The sequence below is a fragment of the Varanus komodoensis genome, unplaced genomic scaffold (genome assembly GCF_004798865.1).
Source record: "Varanus komodoensis strain SLA01 unplaced genomic scaffold, ASM479886v1 scaffold11, whole genome shotgun sequence".
Classification (NCBI taxonomy): domain Eukaryota; kingdom Metazoa; phylum Chordata; class Lepidosauria; order Squamata; family Varanidae; genus Varanus; species Varanus komodoensis.
Window position 1 is genome coordinate 16,113,499 of NW_025335317.1, and position 22,379 is coordinate 16,135,877.

The 22,379-nt window shown below is 40.1% G+C and overlaps 1 protein-coding gene across 4 annotated transcripts in view; it reads left to right on the forward strand.

Moving 5' to 3' along the window:
* Positions 1 to 22,379, forward strand: part of MYPN (myopalladin) — a 96,775-nt gene that overhangs the window by 19,042 nt on the left and 55,354 nt on the right. Inside the window, exons 1-2 of one of the 4 annotated variants that reach the window (XM_044420439.1) lie at positions 3,139 to 3,399; positions 15,118 to 15,981. In XM_044420439.1, coding sequence (XP_044276374.1) covers positions 15,119 to 15,981 — 863 coding nt within the window. In that variant the 5' untranslated portion in view covers positions 3,139 to 3,399; position 15,118. Of the gene's footprint in view, positions 1 to 3,138; positions 3,400 to 12,853; positions 12,892 to 15,117; positions 15,982 to 22,379 lie in introns of those variants that run through there. The other 3 variants (XM_044420443.1, XM_044420441.1, XM_044420440.1) reach the window with 3 other exon arrangements.

The following is a 22,379-nucleotide window of genomic DNA, read 5'->3' on the forward strand; positions in this document are numbered from 1 at the left end:
GTTTTTGTTTTCTTTCTCTGCCTTGACATCATCCTCAGCATTTGGCTGGGGGTAAGAACACTGCATGTCCCCGATTCCTCTTCAATCTGGTAAAACCACCTATAGCAATTCTACGGAGAAGTTTGTTCTTTGTTTTCTGGAAGTTTCATTTATTTCTGAGTTTTAGTTTTATTTGGTTCCGTACCCTCTTTGACACAGAAAACATTCTTCTCTCCCACCCAAAAATAAGCCATCTCTAACTCTCTCCATTCCACCTGGTTTTAAGTAGATCTAGCTTCTCATTAAGCACCATGCATTCCATCAAGCTGGCTTGGAGGCTTCCAGAAGTGCCAAATAAGCATTGCCATATACATCGATCCCTCCCTGTGTAAATGTCCTTAATAGCTGCATTGCTCTGTGACAGTCTTGGAAGTAAAATTGGTTCAGGTGCTGGTGCTATTTCTGAGCAAACTTACTTAGGATTGTGCTTTAAGGAACCTGGAGGCAGAATGTACAATACATTATTAAATGAAATAAACCAATGTGGTCAGATCCTAGCAGTTAATGCATTATTAAACGTATGTACAGCAACAATCAGAGGCTTAAACAAAATGAATACAGAAGTAATAGTATTCTCCAGAATTTTAGTACCTCAGCTTTCCAATACAATCAACCCTTATTAATAGCAACAATATATATCGAGTCTGGAATTTATTAAAGGACAAGGTGCTCTTTCCAAAAGCAGTTTGAACACTAGCAATATGAACAGCACAGTCTGCCAAACTATCCAAAAGTTCTGTACTTTGAACTCCTGACATTAACCATGTATAAATTCCACTTTTTAAAATGATGCCACCTTCTATAGAAAGGATTTTTACAAAATTATGATCTTGCAAAGGAGCACAATAATTTTAGCCTTATTATTTTTTTGGTCAACTTAACCGAGAACTTAACTAGCAGTTAACTTCCAGTTTTTAATATCAAACCATTAGAACAAGGGTGCAGAACCTCATTATGCCAGATGGGTGAATTCCATTTCAGAGAAATTGTCAGGGGCTGGGAATTCCAGTAGTAGGCTGGCCTGGACTTTTAACTTAAAGCTCTTCCTCACTGTAACTAAATCTTAGGAGAGGCATTTTATGCTTTTAGTCTGATGAGAAAACTGCACAAAAGCCAGAAAACTATCACATGATTGGGGGCTTGGGAGACAGGAGGTGGGGCCTTCAGACTGGCAATGGCCCTGAAGTTCTTCACTTCGTATACAGTTATGATAACAATGTACTTGGATAAGCTTACAATTTCACCAAATAGTTGTAAAAATTAATGTATTAGCAGTCTGTTAATATTTATTGATAGTGAATAGTTCAGTAAATGATGCAGCTAGATATCTCTTTCCTGCCAGTAATTGCTATCAACTTGAAAACACAAATCCCATATATATTTTTAACAACCTAAGCCTACACATGTCTGCTCAAAGCTATGCACCATTGAGGCTTAATTCCAGATAAATGTCTATAAGATTGCATTCCTTCTTACCTGGTCAATTTACTTTGAATTATATAAAAAAAAGTAATTTATTGGATTTTTACAGACCAATTTCTTTTTTGAATAACTCTGCTAACGATTTTTCACTCACATCACCTTGCCACATTCTGTGCCATTATTTTAATATAGCAGTTGTGTTGACCATTCATAAAGCACAGCAAGTTGTGTTAGGACCATACATTGGACCTTGCAACGTTCTATAAATAGAGTTTCGCCACTTTTCAATGGCTTTTGGATATCTTCGTAAACCATGTTAAAAATTCTTACTCAGTGCATAATACATGTTGTAGTCCATGTAGTCGCTTGGTACATTCATTCTTACCAGGCTCTGATAATTCTACATTCAAAAGTGCATGTTTCCAAGATGCTTCTGCTGAAATTCCAAAGTGTATATAGACTAGTATCCTTCATGAGGAAATCTGACTTTGAAAGGAAGGAATGTTCACCACTGGGTTAAATACCAACTTGGTTATGGGCCTCCTAGAAACCTGGGGAAAATCGCTTTCAAACTGTTCCTCATCTGAGAAATGGGTGCAACTGTGATTCATATTGCAGGGTTGCTTATGAATGGTTCAAGTAAAATCTGTCAGAGATCTCAGTAGAATATTGTCTCCCCTGATTGGAAAATATTTTCCACATTAAAACTGGTGTTAATAACAGAATAATAATGGATTGTATCTAAACAGTGAGTTGCACTGAGATCTCATTGAAATCAAATGAAATGCAAGTTGTTATGATTATTTTTACACTGAATTCAACTGCAACTAATTTAATATGGATCCATCCTTAACAGCAATACTAATATAGATTTGTAATGTGGTGTACTGGTATAGCCTGCTTAAGGCAATAATCCTGCAAACATTTCCAGTTGATTTCAGTGAAACATGTTCACCAAGTCTTAAAGCTGTATTATGTACTAGCAAAGAAATGCTTAGGACAGGCTTATTAATGAAAACATTAGTGGCACCTCAAAAACTGTTGCCTGAGATACTGCAGGATCTCATTTTCAGGATACAGTCTGGAACGAATCAAAATGAACAGCCAAATTCAAATAGAATTGAAAGATTGCACAAGATCAAGCAAAGGATTATTAAATTCTTGATTCTAATGGCAGAATTAAGTGGTTATTTAAATTATGTTGCCTCTTATACCAACAGGTCTTAAAAATGTTTCATTTTGGTTGAATCACATCCAAGTATATACATTGCTTTTTTAAAATGCTCTTAGTATTGCATCTATCTAGTTCCTTAATATTAAAAACGTTAAATAAAAACAGATATCTTTTTAGTGGTATATAATCTTAGGCATGTCATACATTCTGAGCATACGAACAAGCTAGCTAAATGAGGTAGAGCTTCAATTACACTATTTTTGAACTTTAAGATAAACCAACTGCCTTGACAAGACTTTATGTAAAACAATACAAAATCCATTTTGTATTTTCTGGTGAATAAATCATACTGAGAAAGTATAAGCTAAACATCTATTGAAGACATTCTGTGGGAAGAAAATATGACGATCTCCCCTCATAGGTGCTGTTACAGCAATGGAATCCCTTTGCTCAATATTATCCTGTCCAATGAGGTGGAATGTTTCACAGGCACATGGTTTATGTGTCTCAAAATAACTTGGGACCTGCAAACTGACAAATGCTATTGCTTCAGTGGTGACAGGTTGTCCAGCTTCTTACAGCCCATCTTCCTTTAAAACGAAGGTTAACGCCTTTTTTTGCCTGATGGACTCCGTGTCGTTTTGGTTCCAACAGACCTGAAGGAGTACCATTGCTTCGGTCATTTTCTCTCTCCTACTTAGGAACCGTTGTCATTGTGATTGTGTGCTAGAGTTGGATTTCAACATCTGGACGAATTAGAAAAGGTAACATCTTTAACTTCAAGAATGGCTGTGCTTTGATGACATGGCACAAATGCAGAGAGGGTCTGGGGGACCATGTTATGTCTGAATGCTAATTATTGCTGATAAATCATGTTAGGGACGCAAGTCACTTTTTAAACTGTCTGGCTTAAATTACACCAAGGCACACAAGATTAAAGAGAAATGGAATGATCTTTAGAATCTTAAAGAGCGTTTGGCGGGCTGGAGGATGTCCCAAATTCTTTTCATGTATGTTTAAGTATTTTGAGTAGTCAACAGAAAGCAGAAATGTATAAATTGCATGGATAAGAAATTTTCCTTTTCATTCTGCTTTTTATCAGAAGTTGTAAGTATTGCTTTATATTCTCCAGTATTAACATCACACAAATAGTTTACACTACCTCCTTAAAGAAAAAACATAGTGTAGTTTAATATTCCTCCCTATCTAAAGGCATTCTTTTTAATGTTGTGTATGTGTGTGTGTGTGTGTGTGTGTGTGTGTGTGAGTGAGAGAGAGAGAGAGAGAGAGAGAGAGAGAGAGAGAGAGAGAGAGAGAGAATGTGTCATGTAAAATGATACTGCTGGCTATATTTAGGGTTTGAAGATCTGCTCTGTGGATTAATGTACACAACAGCTGCAGAAACAGCCTTGCTGGAAGGGCATTGCTGTTTCAACCCCCCATCCTTATCGCTCTCACTCTCTCTCCCTCTCTCTGCAAAAAAATATGTTTTTGACTGTCAGTGGCAAATGTTTGGCCTACTGTATTGCAACATTAAGCAGTAATCGAAAGAGCATCATAAGTTATTATAAAGAAATGAAGAATGTAGAAGAGAAATTCAGAAAAGTCTTAGGTTATATAAACCACATGGCAATTTATTCATACAAATGTTATTCTCTTAAAATAAGCTTTGAAAAAGAAATTCCTTGATCTGGGGGGAAAAAACCCCAAGAAATGACAAAAGAAAGAGAGCGGTGTGGTGGGGAGAGGTCGCGGGGTGGGAGGGGAGAGAGCAATGCAGGCTATAAACTTTTCAAACCTTTCCATTAAAAAACCATATCGAAAATAATCCACAGTGGCTAAGGGTATTCTGTTTGCTATCTACCTTCATGAGAATTTTCAGAAATAAAATACTTAAAACTATGGTTGCTACACTGAAGAGGCGTTTTTCAAGAGCTTTCCCGTGTTTTACTAATTTGCAGAATAACTACCTAGAAGACTACACCTCTATTTTAGGAGCAAACTAACAGAATACGTAATATGCCTTGAAATATTGAGCATAGTCAATGTTAGTATAAACTTGTTCCATTCATTTCAGTGCAACTACTCTAAGTAGGATGCAATTCAATCAATTTGAAGTATTGCACTTGGAATATGAACTGGTTGTTCCATCATAGGTCAGCAGCACTGGATGAGCTGACATTCTGGCACTTCGGTTTAACTGTGTTCGTAGGTGAGGTGCTATTAATGTACATGCTTATTCAGAATATTCCAATGTGTAACATTCTGAAGTGAATCATAATAGTCCACCATTATGCTGTCTAAATGCTGAGATATTTAAAAGCATAGTTTACCAATATGGAACGGAAAAATGTTTGTTAATATGTTAAAATGCACTTTATGATATTTAGAATGGCTCTCAAATGAATGCTGGAGTGTTAGCCATTTAGAAATGCACTAACATGTGAATCCATTTAACGCAAAATCAGTATACAACAGTCTGATTTGCTTCTCAAATGTATAAAGATTACAACTCTGGAATCGTTTGCTCACCCATAGATCCGAAAAAATCCATGAACATTCATCTTCTTTCTGATTGTTAGTTGCAATTTATATTCAAAAGTAGGTTTCAGAGAAGTCAATGGAATCTTATGGAAGTAAATTAATTTCAAAGTGTGTGTATGCAGTATAGCAGTTAATTTAAATAAGTTATAATAAAGTAATATAATACAATATTGATTCTTCAAGGCATGTTCATGGCAAAAATGATAAATTCCCCTCTTGGTAAAAAAAAGCTTCATTTTCAAAAAAATAAAATGTTGAAACCAAATCTCATGAAAGACAGCAAGGCTGTGAATCATCTCATATCTGCCGCACCACCGTGTCCCCCAAAACACCCACACACATGCACACACAAACAGGAGCACCAACGTGTTTCTAATATGTCAAACCTCATTAATGCTAATTGCTCCTCCTCACTGCTAAACAGATGGTGAACTGAATTTTGACATCACATCTAGCCAGGGAGTCCCCACCCTTAAGTTTGTGCTGGTACGTGCACAGTTGTAACAGAACAGAATGTAGCATGGCGTGGAATAATATTAAAAAAAAAACGATATAAAAATAGAGCTTGCTTTGTGTTTAGCAGCCCCCAAACAACCCTTAATCATATGTACCAGATAGAAGTGCATAGAACACACTTCAGCTTCTAAGAAATTTAACTGCTGTGGAATGTAGCATGACCCATATTTGGGGTCAGTTAAAACCTTGCTTCCAATGCAAGTGTTTCGACTCCCCCCACCCCCACCAGTATATAATTTGAGCTCAGTTCCTTAAGGCTTAGCCCCTCAACCTGTTTTCCAGACTAGAGGGGTAAGACTTTTGGAAACATGTTACACAAAGTAATAGTGCATATCTGCTTTGACAGGATTGCTAACTTAAAACAATCTCCAATTCCCTCAATGCAGTTACTTTGGATATAGCTTTTGCTATTCTAAAGGGACATACTGAACAGAATCTATCTGCCTAATCTAACTGCTTGTGGAGAACAGAAGCTAACTGCTTATTCTAGTGGTCGGAACAAATTTATCTGCCAGTTAGTTATGGACAGGTAACTTTCACAGGCAGGAAAAAATAGATGGACATGGACACGGCTTCAGTGTTTAATCTGAAATAAGAATGATCCACATCACATCTCAACATTTTAAAAACAAAATAACTCTGAAGTGCAGATGTTCGGCATCCCTTAGCAGGCATGGCAAGTTTCAGGTGCTTAGATTTTATGGTCTTGGTGATATAAGAAAAGAAAAAAAACATCTTTTTTATTATAGATAATATAGTTTTATATATATAAATGTTCCTGGACATATATATTTCTTAGAACTTTAGAATTATTTGCTAGTCACCTGTACATTACAAAATTGAAAAATAAGTTTAAGAAGAAAGTAGTTACCTGCAGATTAACATGTGGCCACCATTCTGAAATGCAAATTTGAAGGTATTGCCCTGTTTCGAATTTGGAAGATTTTGGATATGTAAATCAGCTATCATATTTGAGTGGAAAACACTTTCAGGTGTTTCTGTTGCTATTTTGCCCATGTTCAGTGAAATAATGTATATCAAGAAGAAGAAACAAGAACAAAACAAAACAAATAATAAATATTTGGAAGGGCCTGTTGAAAATCCATCCATTATACCAATAGCCAAAGCTGTCTGGGCAATTCACAACAATCAATCAACACTGTACAATAATTAAACAGATGCAATACAGTACGGTATAAAATTCCAATATAAAATTTAAAGCAGTTTAGAGAATTAGTTTTAATATCCTAGAAAGTTAATATCCTAAGATTAAGATTGGCTGGAGCCAGCAAGTGCAAGTTATCTTTGAGACAAGTAAGTTACTGTAGAAGACAAGTAATATCTCCAAGGACACCAGAAGGATAAATATAGTACTTTCCCTGCTGGAAAAAGAGGAAGATCCTAACCTATTGGGTTCCATATGACATTCTTCTTAGCATTCCACGATCTGTATAAGGGCAAGAATTTTATTAGGGCAACCAAAATGTGGCAAAAAGTGTGCAAGCTTCCAAGTTACACAGGATACTTTACCAGGAGGGATGGTGAGAAAAGCAGGAGGAAAATGTAGCTGGTAGTGAAGCCGTGGGATCTGCATTGAATGCTAGTTTTCACATGGAATGTGGAAGGCAGCAACACCTATTAAAATTAGGCTCTGCTAGATGTTGAGATCATTTCAAGTAGCTTCTAGCACTGTCCCCAGCACTGTCAAGAGATGGGACAAGAGATGGTTGATTCCCGTTTTTGAAAATGCAAAATACGGATGTTTATAAATATGTTTTTTAAAAAGGGAGACTGGCATTCTGCAATGTAAAGCACTGACCTCCGCAACCATAATTATACTGAAAATGGTTTGGGCCCCATGTGGCTTTCTTGGGTCTCTGAGCCTTATTGATTTGGGAACTCTAGTCCTGCCTCTGCCCTGTACTTGTTCTTAGCTATGCTACTTTTCTTTTATCCACAGCAGTTTGCCTTCTAGGAAATGGGTGCCAACCATGGCAGCCATTTTGTGAATGGCCATCCATACGACCCTGGCATGCTCAACATTCCAACTGTGTCCCTGACCAAAAGGTTCATGGACCTCTGAGTTAAGTCAGTTTTTACATTAACAAAGCTAGAGATGTTTTAGGTGGCATACTTAGATAGAAGAGTGCCAATGAAAGCCAAATTGTAGTTGGATGGTGTGTACCCTTGCAGAACAAAGTCCCATCTTTAGATTGTATAATAGCCTCTTTTTTAGACTGTAGGAGCCCTCAGTAGAACAATTAAATGTGCTATTCTTCAAGTCGCACAAAAAGTAAAGATACCCACGCTGGCAAAGCTACTACTGCTTTTGCTGTCTTCTGGATATGTAATAGGTGGGTTTAATGGAGCTTTCTTCAAGGACCATGAGATGCATTCATTTAGCACCTGGTGGTCAAGCAATGACAGCTTATCACGTGTCCGTAGACTATAGCCCCATCATACAGAGCACACCCTACCACTTGAAAGACATAGTATACATTCTCCACTTCTGATTTAACACAGTAATATGGGGATCTCTCCTGAAGGTATGGGCATACTTTGCAAGTTCTTGAAAGTTAAGAATATTTGAGTCCCATAGATTGAAATGGGAAAGTTAAGCTTGGAGCTGTTATAGTAATAAGTAGGATAAGAAATGCTTTACTCTAGCTGGATTGTCTCAAGTCATTATTCTTTGTAAGAGCACAGCTGGTTGGGAAAGAGTAGCTTTCCATTATTTGTTTATCATTCAGATTGGTATATACCCTGAAGTTGAACTGGGTGCTATTTTTAGCAAAAGATTGAGAAGGATTGTAAACACTGCAGAAGGCAGGATTAAAACAATAGGCTTAGAAGAAATTGCAAGTACAGCATTATGGTAGGGAAGAAGAAATAAAATATACACTTTTAGAAAAGGATAAATTTTTAGGTAATAGTTTCAGGTAAAAGGGCTCAGGAGTTAAAGTCACAAATTATTATAAATAAGAGCCACACTGTTTTTTGTCCCTGGGTAGAGAGGAGACTATTTTTAGGATGCATGGCAGAAACATCCCAAGTGGGTGTGATACTCTCTAATCAATAACAATCACCCTTTAGTCTCAATATCGTGACGAAGTATTTGTAGGGAAGATTATGTAAAAAGCACCACTTAAATACAAACTGTTTCCTTGAAAACTTGCAGCCTACTCCCACCTGTTGACTTCTAGATATATTGGACTACACTGGTCATGTGGCCTGGGGACAATGGGAGCTGTAGTCCAACCAGGTTGGAGATGGCTGTGAGGAAGAACATTCCACTGGGTTGTTCCACTGCGGCATCATAATGGAGGCTTCCTCCTATGTTTAGCCTGTGACTACCCGAATCTGTTCAGAGCCCAGCAGGGGCTTGACAAATTTCCAGTTGGTGGTGCCTACCAGGCAGATTACAGAAAACAGTCAAGAGCGACAGGTGACCAGCCACCAAGGTTAATATACACTTTTACTAAACCAGAAAAACTTAGTTGATCAGGCTGTGTTTGCTTGGGCTCTCATAGGAATGGAAATAAGGAACATCCCAAGTTTGAAAGAAAGCTAAAAGCTTTACTCTGACGAAAATCACTAGCCTCACATCAATAAAAGCACTGGCTTAACAAGTGATAACCCCTCCCAGACTTTCCAGATAGAAATATGAAATCCCCCTGAAGTGGGACACCATGTGATCTTCAGACGTGGCTGGTGGGACGGAGTGCTGCCCAGACCATCAGACTAACAAGGAAGGATACACCTGGTTCTTTGGCAGTTCTATGCCACGGAATTAGACCCATCCACCTTGGAAGCTACCTAAGCATTCATACAGACACACAATTATCAGTGGCCAGCTGATAATGTAACATGAAGAAGTGAACCAAAATGAAGAATGTTGGCACTCAGTCACCAGATTCCTACTGTATCACTCTCTTTCACTTCTGAAATATCAGAGGTTTTTATTCTTTTCCGGGGGGGGGGGGAGGAGCTGTTATTCAAGGGTCTCTTAAATGAGTTCATAAATGTATAAGCATCACCCATCGAGAATATCATTTCCTAGATATTGCTCTCATTGCATGTAAAAACCTCTGGCTACCTCTTCACTCCCTGGGTAGCCATAAACATTCATTTTTCCTCTTTGCAACTTCTGTCCCCATTAGACTGAATTTGCCTCCTCATCAATTCTGATGTCATAGAAACAGAGCGAGTCAGAAGGGGTCTCCTGGGCCATCTAGTCTGACCTCCGGCACCAGCCGGCTCCGCTCACGACATGCCCACCATGTGCACGTCCAGCCTATCCTTGAACACCCCCACAGATGGGGCCTCAACCACCTCCCGTGAAAGCCCATTCCACACCCTCGGGGTCCTAACCGTCAGGAAGTGCTTCCTGGCATCTAAATGGAACCTTGGCTCCCTGAGTTTTGCTCCGTTGGAGCGCCTCCTGCCTTCCTCTGCAGGGGAGAACAGGTCTCTACCCACCTCCGTATGACACCCCCTCACATACCTGTACATCTCTATTTCTTTTCACCTTTGATGACTTGGTTCTGACGTCTTTACTACTTCACCCTCCATCTAAGACCTTGCTTGTAAAGAAAGCCATTACTACCAGCATTAGCACCTTCCAGTGCATTTACAACTCAGAGAAACATTACACCAAGTATTTTAAGCAAGCATAGTGTTTACAGAGCATTGTTACACTGAGTGATTTAAAGCAGGATCTTTTTTATCACTGCAAAGTTGCTCTAGATAACAGATAATAACAATTCCAGGGACTGAGGAAAGTTCACTGGATGTCTTTGGATACAGACTCTTAGCAGCATTTGGCAAGGTGACAGAGATAGGAAGCAAAAGCTTTTGCACTTTAACCAGACTAACTCTAAGCCACAATATGCCCCAGGACAGTTAAAATACAATGTCATATTACTATCATAAAATTATGAAAAGGAAGTTTCAGAAATAATCAACAAGAAGGATTGGAGATCCAAAACTGTGTCATAACACTAGCCTGTGGGAAAATATTTTAATCTTGTCTTGGTAGGTCAAAAACAGTGCACCTCTTTAAATATATTTCCCTTTCATTAAGAACAGAATTTCCCAACATGGTGCCCTCTAAAAGATTTGGACTTCCTCTCCTGTCAGCTCCAGTCAGCAAGGTCAATGGTTAGGAATCCTTGGCATTATAGTCTTAAACAGTTGGAAGACAACCAATTAGAGAAAGCTGATTTGAACATCATTTTCTCCATGGATATGGAACCAGAGAATTAATTAGTCCTGCTAGATCAGACCAATGGTCCATCTGTTACCAGAGTGGCCAAACAGATACTTTTGGGAGGACCACATTAATCCCCTCCTACTCATGTTCCCCACCAATGGTTATATTGCCACTAATACCAGAGATAATATATAGCAGGTGCACAGTCTCCCACTTGTGCATGACAATCCATGGGTTATTGTCATTACGTGTGAACCAGTTCAGTGGCTTGTATCCTAAGATAAACTAACTTAAGAAAGTTAGTGGAGGGAATTCCTCCCAAAAACGTATTTGGACAGATAACAGCAGGCTTCTGAAAAATATAGGAAGCAGGGGGTGCTGCAGCATGGAGGAGGAAAGGGAAAAGTTTCCTTCTATGAATTTCCTTACATTAACATCATAGGAAGCAAGTCAATGGTTGCAGAATTAAACCCACAAACCAAAAGCAAACTGCTACACTTAGGCTAATCTAATTTGAATTTACTATTATGCACGACTATAGAGCCTAGAGATAGTAAGTTCCCAGTAATTTCTCTTTAAAATCACTTTCCTTTTTCAATAAAGCTACTTTGTAAAATAGACATTAGTAAGTTTGAATTGCAGTGCATAATACAAATGTTGCTTAATTTCTGTATTAGTCCTTCTTGTCAGTTTGTAGAATGCAGACTGTTTGAATTTACTCATGCATTAGCCTTTATTTTCTTGTGAACAGGTGTGAAGAGTGTAATTCCTTATAAATACAAAAGCTGTACATCTCCCGGTCCTTATATATAACTTAGGTTGCAATCCTTGGGATACAATGAGAAATAAATTCCATTGAACACAGTGGAATTTATTTCTGAGTAAATATACTGAGGATCACACTGTTATTTTTCCAGTACCCCAAACCTGGCTTTTTCTCATTTGATTCTGCTGCATCTTGATGACAATCCCTCCAAACATGAGGCAGGCAAACCACGTCTCAGTGAGCAGTTTGACTGCTAGCCAACTACTCCCTTACTAAATATAGGGCGAAAGAATTAACTCCACACCAGCTGAGAATAACAAACAAAAGTTCGATAGAATGATATGACCCTGAATGATCCATATTAAATTTTTGGAGTCAGGCTAAGAACCAATTCAGACATTACATGTTTGTATCTATGAGAGTTTTGTACATGTTTTGTACACATGAATCAAATGAATTGTGAGAAAACACAAGACTCTTACTTGTTTCAATGAAGGCAGGAGTGTATACTCTCACTACATCTAAATTGTCACCCTTTCTAGCCATTTCTGGATTTATTCTGCCATCTCAACCTTCATATGAGACCAGGCAACACTGCAGTCATTCCTGCAACTTGAAAGGGCTTTGATTTACTGACTCTCTTTATTGATTAGTCACACTTATATTTTATTAATCAATGTAATATACCTACTAGAACTGGAAGCATTGTTAAGCAAAATTAGTAGGTCAGTCAACTAATGTTTCAATTTATCAATCAATAGGGTTTAATTTCAATCAATAAGAGAAAATTTTACTGTGCAGGTGTACAGGTTAAGACTATATTTGTTTATTTTGAAGGGTTATTTTTGTTTGGTGTGCTCCTGTAATACATAATATATATTAAATATGATCCTTTTGTTCATTAAACATTATTCATTTTTCTTTAAACGTAAATTAACATACATGGTCTGGAATATCTCAAAAAGGCTCTTATGTTGTGGTTTTCATAACATGCAAATTAATATAAAATTATCATCAACTCCAATCCATCAATTAAAAGAAAGTTTAATTAATCAACTAATTAATTGCTCATTAATTGATTGACCGTCCTCATATTTACCCATGCATGATCTTTGTCTGCAACAAAACGTGTGAATACATCCTACAGCCATTGTGGTGCATTGATTTTAGATTTGGATTGGGACCAGAGTCTCATCGTTCATCCGTAGAACATAGTGGGTGAGTTTGAGCAATCCCCTTCACTTAAGCTAAGCTACAGGGCTCCTGTGAGTATAAAATGTGGGGAGATGTGCAATAAGATGTGGAGTTCCTCTGAGGAAAAGTGGGATATAAAATTGTAAATGAAAAAGCTGGCATACCACTCACCCAGAAGATGAACAGATAATTTTATACATAAGCCAGCAATAAGACATTTTAAGTCTTCTTGAATCCAGCAAGAGGCTTAAACACAGGCTTAACTGTTGGTAAGATTTTAACATGTTTTGGTTAGATTGTGACTTTTGTGCTTTGCTTTTTAACTAATACTTGTGTTTGCTATTGATCGCCAAGGCCCACTGTGATTTATTTAAGCTGTGATAGCACTGTAGTTCCTTCAGGCACCATTCCCAGTATCCATGTTACAGCCAAAGCTTGTCGTGTCATCCAAATTCAGGAGCCGTGGGTTTTGTGAGGTTTAAACAACCCTTGGAGAAACCATAGTCCTTTTAGGGTCCTGTGAGGATTGTTTAGATGCTTGTTAATTCCTGTATCTGAATAACATATGAACCATGATGCTTGACTCTCCAAAATAGAAAAGGGTTCAAAATGCACACACTGCAACCCAGCATGGTTTAAATAAGCCATGGTGGACTGTTTGATTGTGCAGACCAGCTCATTGCCAGTCATGGCTTTCTACTGTCCACTTTCCTAAATGTTCTGATACATGCAGAGTATGATAGTTATATGTGTGAGACTGGAAATGGCACAAAACTTCAGATCGACTTCCAAACATTGGCTGAAAATAGGCAGCAGTACATCTTAATGTACTGACAGCAGTCTTAGAAACACATCGTCCACGATGTACATATGAAGCCAGTGTGGAAGCTAGGCATAGAACAGCACCTGCTGAGTGTCCACACCACACCAGGAAGCCACTGGGAAGAGCCCCTGACTCGCTCCTCTTCCTCACTGCCCCCCATTTGCCCAGCGCCCCGTCATTCTGGCCCGGGCCAAGGTGGTATTGAGAAGGAGCAACCGGATGCATCACTGCCTCCTTGCTTCTTGATTCTGTGCCTGTCAAACGAGACGGGGCTAACAATGCTGAGAAAGAGAATGCGGAGCAATAGCAGTGGCTTGACAATAGTGGTAAAAAGGTAGACTCATGGAAGGAGGGGCCCATTGATAATGTGCCACCAAACGGCCCTCAAGGACCTGGAGTGAAGGTGTCTATGTGGTCGCCACACTATTGTCTCTGTTTTTTGCAATGCTTCGGAAACCTTCTAACTGTGCAGCCCTATCCGTGTCTCCACAGAGGCAAGTCCCATTGACTCTAGTGGAGCTTACCTGCAGATAAGTGGGCACAGCATTGCATCCTCAATCTGTCTGAGCAAAGAATATGATGCGGGGCAACTGCGGCAGCAGCGAAAGGTCCTGTGTAGCAAGGATTACTCTCTCATTCCAGATTCAGTAATTATTGTCCATCTTCAGCTTACCCTAATTAGTCTTTAGCAGAAAAGCAGGAAAACTCTTGTCAGTCCAAGAGTCAAATGCTAGGGAGAAGCACCCAAGGGCTGTATTCCAGTGGCAAATGAAGCTAAAAACAAAAAGGGATGAGACAAAAAGCAAAATAACTTGCACCAAAATGTACATGCAAGGCAGAAGTGGGAGCTGAGCTCCAAAACTTGAAACTGCCTTTCTGAACCCAAATATGAATGGCACTGGGTGGCAGAACTCCACTTTGAAGTGTTCTAGCCTCCCAATGAAAGCTTATTTAATTAAAAAGCAACTTTAAGAAAAATAAATAAATAAAATCAGGAGGAACAGGAAGACTGGTGAGGGCCAAGAGAGTTATCTGAGGGCATGCTGGTTCTGTGGGGACCCCAGCAGATACTGGAAGGAGGAGGTGGAATCAGGCTTGTTCCTTCTAATACCAACCTAGAAGGATCATTCAATGTAAGACAGATTAATCTGATCATGTTAGCAACTTTGTTATGGAATTTGGTGGGGAGCGGAGAAAGGCATTGCGCAGCAAAATATACTTTCAGATACCAGACCACTGTTAGTGTGACTCCTCAGAATGCATAAGTTGGCCGTCCCAGATAAGGATCAAGTACAAATATAAAAAGAATCCATGTACCCAGATAGCAGTCAGAATAGAAACTTTCCTGCATCTCTTCTTTAATTCAATACCTGCAACAGGTTTGCTATTGATGAGGTTATGGTCCTCTTTGTATTCTTTGTTAACAGCATGCAAGACAATACTTCAGAATCTTCTACTTCAATAACCCAACTTCTGAGAGAGAGCTATTTAGCTGAAAACAACCGTCAAGGGAATAGTGAACGAAGTAGATCAGAACCATCTCTGCATTCTTTTCACTGTGGCAGCACACCTGGCACTTCAGAAGACGTGGCTGGCCAAGATGACCTTCCAGATCTTTCTGCCTTTCTGAGCCAGGAAGAGCTGGACGAAAGTGTGAACCTGGCAAGGCAAGCCATCAATCAAGATTCACCGGAGAACAAGCAAGAAGAGCAGATACATGTCTTTTACCCCTCTGAGCTGAAAAACGCAGTGTCAAACAAACAGCAATTCCAGCCTCCAGCCTCACCAAATTCAGACAGCGGCCTAAAGAAACAATCATTTGGTTCAGAGGCAGAGTCCAAAAAGGAATTCCTCAACAAAGCAGCAGATTTTATTGAGGAGCTTTCTTCTCTGTTCAAAGCACATAATTCAAAAAGAATCAGGCCCAGGACGTGCAAAAACTACAGGAGCAAACTTGAATCTAAAAACAAGGCTGCCCAAGACAGTGGTTCTGGTTTCTCCCATCTGTCTGAAAACAGAGAGAGGCCTTGTATTCCCGTACCTCAAGATTTAGATAAAGCTGAGCACTCCTCTGAAAGCCCAGCCAGTCCTCAAGAGGCAGACTTGGAAGCTGTAAATAAACTAGAAAGTTCAGGGTTAACCACCGAGCCATCAGCCACATCTTTCTATTCTGAGGAGCCTATAGGCCAACCACCACATTTTACTCAGAAACTGAAGAGCAGGGAGGTCCCTGAAGGAACCAAAGTGCAGTTGGACTGCATTGTGGTAGGATTTCCAACACCTGAAATCAGGTAAACATGTCCCTCTTCTATTTCTGTGATCGAAAGTCCATACAGGTGGGTTGCTGTAGTCACTTGTCTTCAGTATTCTTCAGAAATTGTTTTAAAAGCCAGATGTCTCAATGGTTATTCTTTTTTGACCTTGTACAAGTGGGTGACTTGTCGCGCTGACAGAGCAGTGCGGGCTCCAGGTTCTGGGCGGCAGGATGTCTTCCTCCTCCCTGAAAGGGGCCACCTCCTCCCTGTTTCCACCGCCCATTCGCTCTTGTCCTCCCTGTGGTTGATTCTGGAGTAGGCTAAAGTCGGGTTATCATGCAGTCACCTAGCAATTCACTGCTTGCTACAAGGGACCAGACACCATTGCGTTGCACTTTTCGAATCATGGAAGATGTATTAGGAGACTGACCAGTAGTACCAGGAGCTATCCATCCGGTAGCTCACTCAGAAAGGACACTGGAAAGTCTGTAGCATGTCTGTCCCTCATGCTTAACCACCCACAGTGGCCTCACAGAGCAACCCAGAGTGTGCCCAACAGACAATCAGGCTATGGGTTCTTAGGTGGTTTGCCCCAGAAAAATAAGTCACCCTGCTGGAAGAGGTTTGGTTTGCATGACATGCCAGCCCATCATGGGTAGTTACTCCTGCTGGACTTTTCTGTTGTACAATCCAGGTCTAGTATTGAAATGTCATCTCAGCCATAGGAGTTATTGGATTCCTTGGGTTGTAGCCAATATTAATCCTACTTAGAGTAGATCCACTAAAATGAATGGGATGTAAGTTAGACTAACATTGTATATAACCTTTTACCAATATTTGCTATTCCTGGTTCCAAATATATAAAATATTATTTGAAGGGGCCCAGCTCTTAGCACCATTACATTCATGCTAAAGATAGTAAAATGTTGCTGCGTATTGAAAAGTGCAGTATAATTATCATTTGTATATCAGCCAATTCCTATGTCCTGCCTTGTAACATTGTACAGAGAGTTTCTGTAACTCTCAACCATCAGACTGTGATTCAGAAATGGAATCCAAGGTAGGCTTATGAAGGTCAGAAATTTCTCAGGGGTCCATGTAATGAATTAAACAGGCTGGAATCAGCAAGATTTGGGGGCAGAAAAAACTCCACTTCAGGAAACAGCAGGAGCAAGGAACAAGCTGAGCACTATCCCTAGTAGTCCCCTTGTCCTGTTACTGGGCTAAGTAGGTTGGATCCAGACTTAGGGATACTTGCAGCAGACCCACTGAAATCAGTGGTGCTTAAATTAGTCATGGCTCTACGTGTGACCAAGTCTTGATCCAACCCATTCCTAGAACCATTCAGGTATTTTAAGAAGAGTACATTCAAAATGCCTCACAGGTGCCCCTACCCTCAACAACATGAATCTGTGAAGCAATGTCACACTGAAGTAATAGGTACACTTGTGTGAACTCAGTCCCAGGTATTTAATCCTGGTAGTCCTAAGCACTTCCTGCCATGCAAATGCGGGTGAACACTTTTCCCTCGAGGTTTTTTTTGATCCTTTACCATGTTGCCTGTGTGCAGCTCAGTCCCTTGCATGGTATTGCAAATGCCCACACATTTAATTCACTTGGAATGGCTTCAATGTATTTTGGAGTGACATCCTGAGAGAGGGTTTTTCTGAATGCTGTCTAGGGACAATAGGATACTTTAATTTCCCAGATCTGAGGTCAGAACAAAGCTGCCACAATGGATCTGCATCCTAGTCTTCCTCCCAAGCTTGACCTGGAAAAAAATGTGTGAGATATGGAAAGGTGATCTCAGAGGGGCTTTAAGGGGGCAGGAAAGGGGTTGAGCAGGGGAACAGAGGGGAGATGACTGGGGAGGGGGCAGGATATGAGGTGCTCCAGGATAAGTCCGGATGTGTCAATGCTCCAACCTCCTTTCCTCCCACGTAGAAGCACCACATCTAGCTGGCCAAAATCAAGTGGGGCGGCTGTTGGGGTAGGACTCTCTCCCCTTTAAGAACCAGGCTCAGGAACTGCTCTTTCAGTCACAAGTTTTTACTCTGCCAAACTGTAATCAAGGAAGAAACTGACTTTGGATTATGGATCAAGCACTTTACTGTAGCCACTAACAGAAGGAACAAGCTGTGTCAGCTTTCAGTTAACTAGTCCACTAGTTCACGATGACCCAGCGGAAAGTTGATTGCAGACCAATTAGCAGTAATCACCCTTCCCTTCTCAGAAATGGGTATCCCAATGCCAAGCCCTCAAGATAGCTCCTTATCTATGGGAGCCAGCCTCTTAGAACATCTCTGCCCTTGGTCTGCCTGGCTTAAGTAACATGACACCCTTGAATTAGTCACACCCATTCCCCTCCCTATCCCCTGCTCTTCTTCAGAAGGGCTGTGGGTTCTCAGGGATTCCTCCCCTGTTAATTGTATTGCCGCCATCCTGAATCCTCAAGTTTAGGATCCTCAACTCCCTCTTATTCTCATATCTGGCGGAGGTCCCTCTGTAGAGCTTTTGGGCTCAATACCAATCTAGGTGGAAATGTCCTTTGCCACTCCCGCAACTGTGCACTGGACACTCAAAAGCAAGTTTGGCGGCTAATAAGTATCAAGGGTCCAAGTGACAGGTTTGTACCCTTAGTGAATTTTGCAATCCAGTATCACAATATGCTATTGACACTGTCATACAGATTTCAGAAAATGCATTTTTTATAGGAAAGTAGAAATATTGGCACCCACTACTAAATACAATCAGAGAGCTTTTTCATAACCCTTAAATTCTAAATAGTCAGGAGTTTGCAGTGAACGAATATTCCATCACTAATATCCCATTGCCTTGCAGGTCTTCATTATTATCCTTTACTAAGCCTAGAATGTGATACTTTATTCCTATAGGCTGGTTCTTTGATCCTGTGGGTGGATGGACCGACAGAGAATTATTTGCATCATCTGCCAGCCATTACAATTTATGTATGCAAAGTGCAAACAAAAGATAAAATTATCAAATTAAAAATAATAGTGAATTAATAATACCTTCCTAGCAGGAGACCTTATCTTAACAGCAGCTAAAAATGTTGCTGACTTTTCTGCCTGGAAGGAATGTCCACATTTTAGGAATGTTGTTGTTAGTTGTGAAGTTGCATCCAACCCATCGCGACCCCATGGACAACATTCCTCCAGGCCTTCCTGTCCTCCACCATCCCCTGGAGTCCACTTAAGCTCACACCAATTGCTTCAGTGACTCCATCCAGCCACCTCATTCTCTGCCGTCCCCTTCTTTTTTTGCCGTCAATTGTTCCCAGCATTAGGGGCTTCTCCAGTGAGTCCTTCCTTCGCATTAGATGGGCATTTTAGGAATATCTATATTCATTTATGAAACCCAAACCAATTTGGTAAATGTTCCAAAAGCCCAGAGTTCATCAGAGAATAGCGATGCCCTCTATATATGACTGTCAGCATTCACTTGTGTACCTCTGAAAAACTGGGCAATATTATACTTGCTTTCAGTCATGCAAAAATAAATACAGGATTGTCATTATTTAAAAACATGGGTCATTATTTAAATACATTTGCCCAATTTTGGATGGTCAACTTTTGCCCCAAGGCTGATCATTCCTAGCATATTCTGGAAAGCAGTCCTGTGACCTGCATCTGCTTAACTGGTTTAACTGGTATTGCAGTAGAGGCAGTCCCCTGGTTATGAACGAGTTCTGTTCCTGAGAGAACAGAAATTCATCTTTAAGTTGAATTTGTATGTAAGTTGGATCATGTATAGTCAGCCCTCTGCATTTGCAAGGGTTAGGGATACAGGACCCCCGTGAAAGTGAAAAAAAAAACGCAAATATCTCTAGCCTCCAGAAATGCTGGAGGAATTCTGCTCCCCAGATGGGTGGGGCAGGAAGGTATGCTTTGGAGGCCTCCCGCTCTCCCCTTCCACTTCACCTCTCTCTATGGTGATGCTTTGGAAGCCCTCCCTCTCTTGCCTTTCATTTTCTCTCTCTCTCTCTATGGTGATGACAATTTTCCGCAATGTTTTTAAAAAATTAACAGACTTTATGGCAGTTCATTTGTAAGCACAGGCTGTTCATAACACAGATTTTTGTAACTGTGTTTGGGGAATGCCTGTACTTGATGCTGAGCAAGCTACATGAATGATACCCTGACGCATTTCCACAAGAATCATTCCAGATGACTTCTCCTGAACGCAATCGCTGTGTCAGAGCTGGCCCATTGAGACAGCGTCTGGTGCTGCGGGGATCACGTGTGTGTAACCTAGTAAGGCCAGTCTTAGAATCTTGCACATTTCCTCCATTGGTTGTAGGTGACCCATATTTGCCACCTCTGGTCAGAAGTGCTTGCATTTTTTCCAAACTACTTAGCTCACCTCTGTTAGGTTAATTTTACTGTGGCTTGGCACACACAGCTGCCCGGTACGCGTCAAGAAGAATTAATGTCCTATAAAAGACTTTGTGTCATGCAATTTCTATGAAAGGACTCTTGGCAACATGAATGTGAATACCTGGAAAAGGCACGTTCTAACCTTGCTTTGCTTGAGAATTCAGATCTTCTAGATGTTCACAGCTACCTCCAAAGAACATTTACTCCAAAGCAAGTCTCACTTGATTCACTGGCACTTGTCCCTGTTAAATAAGTTTAGGATTTTAAAGATCCAGTAAAGAATGTACTGGTATTTTATTTTATTTCTTTTTTGTATGCACACGCACACACACACACACACACTTCCTATGTTATATATGTATTTTCCCATCCCTGCATATGGCCCTTCCCCATCATGTCAGGTCAGGAGAAGAAGACTAAGAGACTATCTTATACTTTCAGAATGGAGCGCCATTCTTTCCTATACCCTCTCAATTCTTGCAGGCAGAGAGGATGTGAAAATGAAATTGGAGCCTCTGTATTTTTCTTCTACCTACTGGTGGAATTCAAGTACATCACCCCAGCTGCCATGCATCTAAATATTTTCCTGAACCAGTGGCATGGTCAACACATGGAATTTCATGGCATAAATTGGCTGTTTTATTAAGTTTTGTTTTATTGACCTTTTTTAGAAGTTTAAACTGTTTTTACATGAATGTCCATTGGAAGTGTGTAGCTTTAAATCTGTATATTGGAATTTTATATTGTGTTTTATTGCATCTGTATTGTATGAATGAGAGAGAGATACAAATATGACATAGCAAATGCCTGCTTTTTTTGGTATTTCAAGGCAAAAAGATCTTTGGGAATGCAACTGGGAAAGGTCTGTTATTGAGGCATTATTGATCGTTGGAGGAGATTGTAGAGCCAAGTTGTTGAACCCTTTTGAACCTGGAAACTAAATTCCATTTCAGATAAGCTCTTGGGGGGCAATTTCCATTACAGGCTAGGCCAAAAGAGCAGGGCAACATGCAAGAAACAAAAGCAAACATCAGCATATTGTAGCAAAACCTCTTATTGCTGCCCCTGAGTCTTAGGAGAAGTGTTGAAACCTTTTACTATGAGGCAGGTGCTGTGCAAAAGTTACAAAACTACCAAAGATCTGGTAGTGAGGGGGAAAGAGCATATCCAGAGGGATAGATTGGGACCCAGATGGCTGGATAGGGACCAAAGAAATATAAATAGCCCAATGAAATAAAGGAGTTCCTCTGTTCATGAATTCATGTGGAGACTTGTGACACCACGTATGTCACCATGGTACAGAAACCGTTGCTAAGCATCTGTTTAAGTTAGCAAATCATGGATGGACTAGCTATAGCACTAGCCAGGAAAATCAAAGTGTGGCTTCAAAAGAAAAAACATAACATAAGTCTAGTCCTAGTATTTTAATTAATTTCCAGTTTGGCAACACAACATCAGTAGGGCATGCAGTTGATAGCAATGAAGGTTGTATCCTACCAAGAGAGGATGCATAGATTCATGCAGTCTATAAGAATGGCAAAACTGTTATCTGAGTTAATTCCCAGGCACAACCGTCCAAATTAAATTAATTAAATATTTAATTACTTCTGAAAAACAGCCATTGAGCTTACATTCAAAAATTGTTCAAAGCTGTTCTGCAACAGATTGACCTCTTTTTATAAACAATGACACCAAAATCAGAACGATCTGTCCAAATTTCAAATGATTAAAAATAACGTTGGCCATCACATTTTACTCTGCCCTTGGCTACACTGGCAGTATTGCTAGATGCACAGGTCCAGGGGCATACAAATGAAATCTCAGCAGTGGTAGTGACACCTGATCTCCTTTTTCCAAAAACGTCACGCACGCTGCAGAGCAAAACCCCAGTTGTGCCTTGCTCAGAACAGATGGGGGCAGAGGAAGATGGCAACCTCAATGGAGCTTTGCTTTACAGCATACCAGACCACTTCTGTAAAAAGTTGAAAAAGGGCAAAGGGAAGAAAGTAAGTGCCACCGTTCCTACGGCCATTTAAT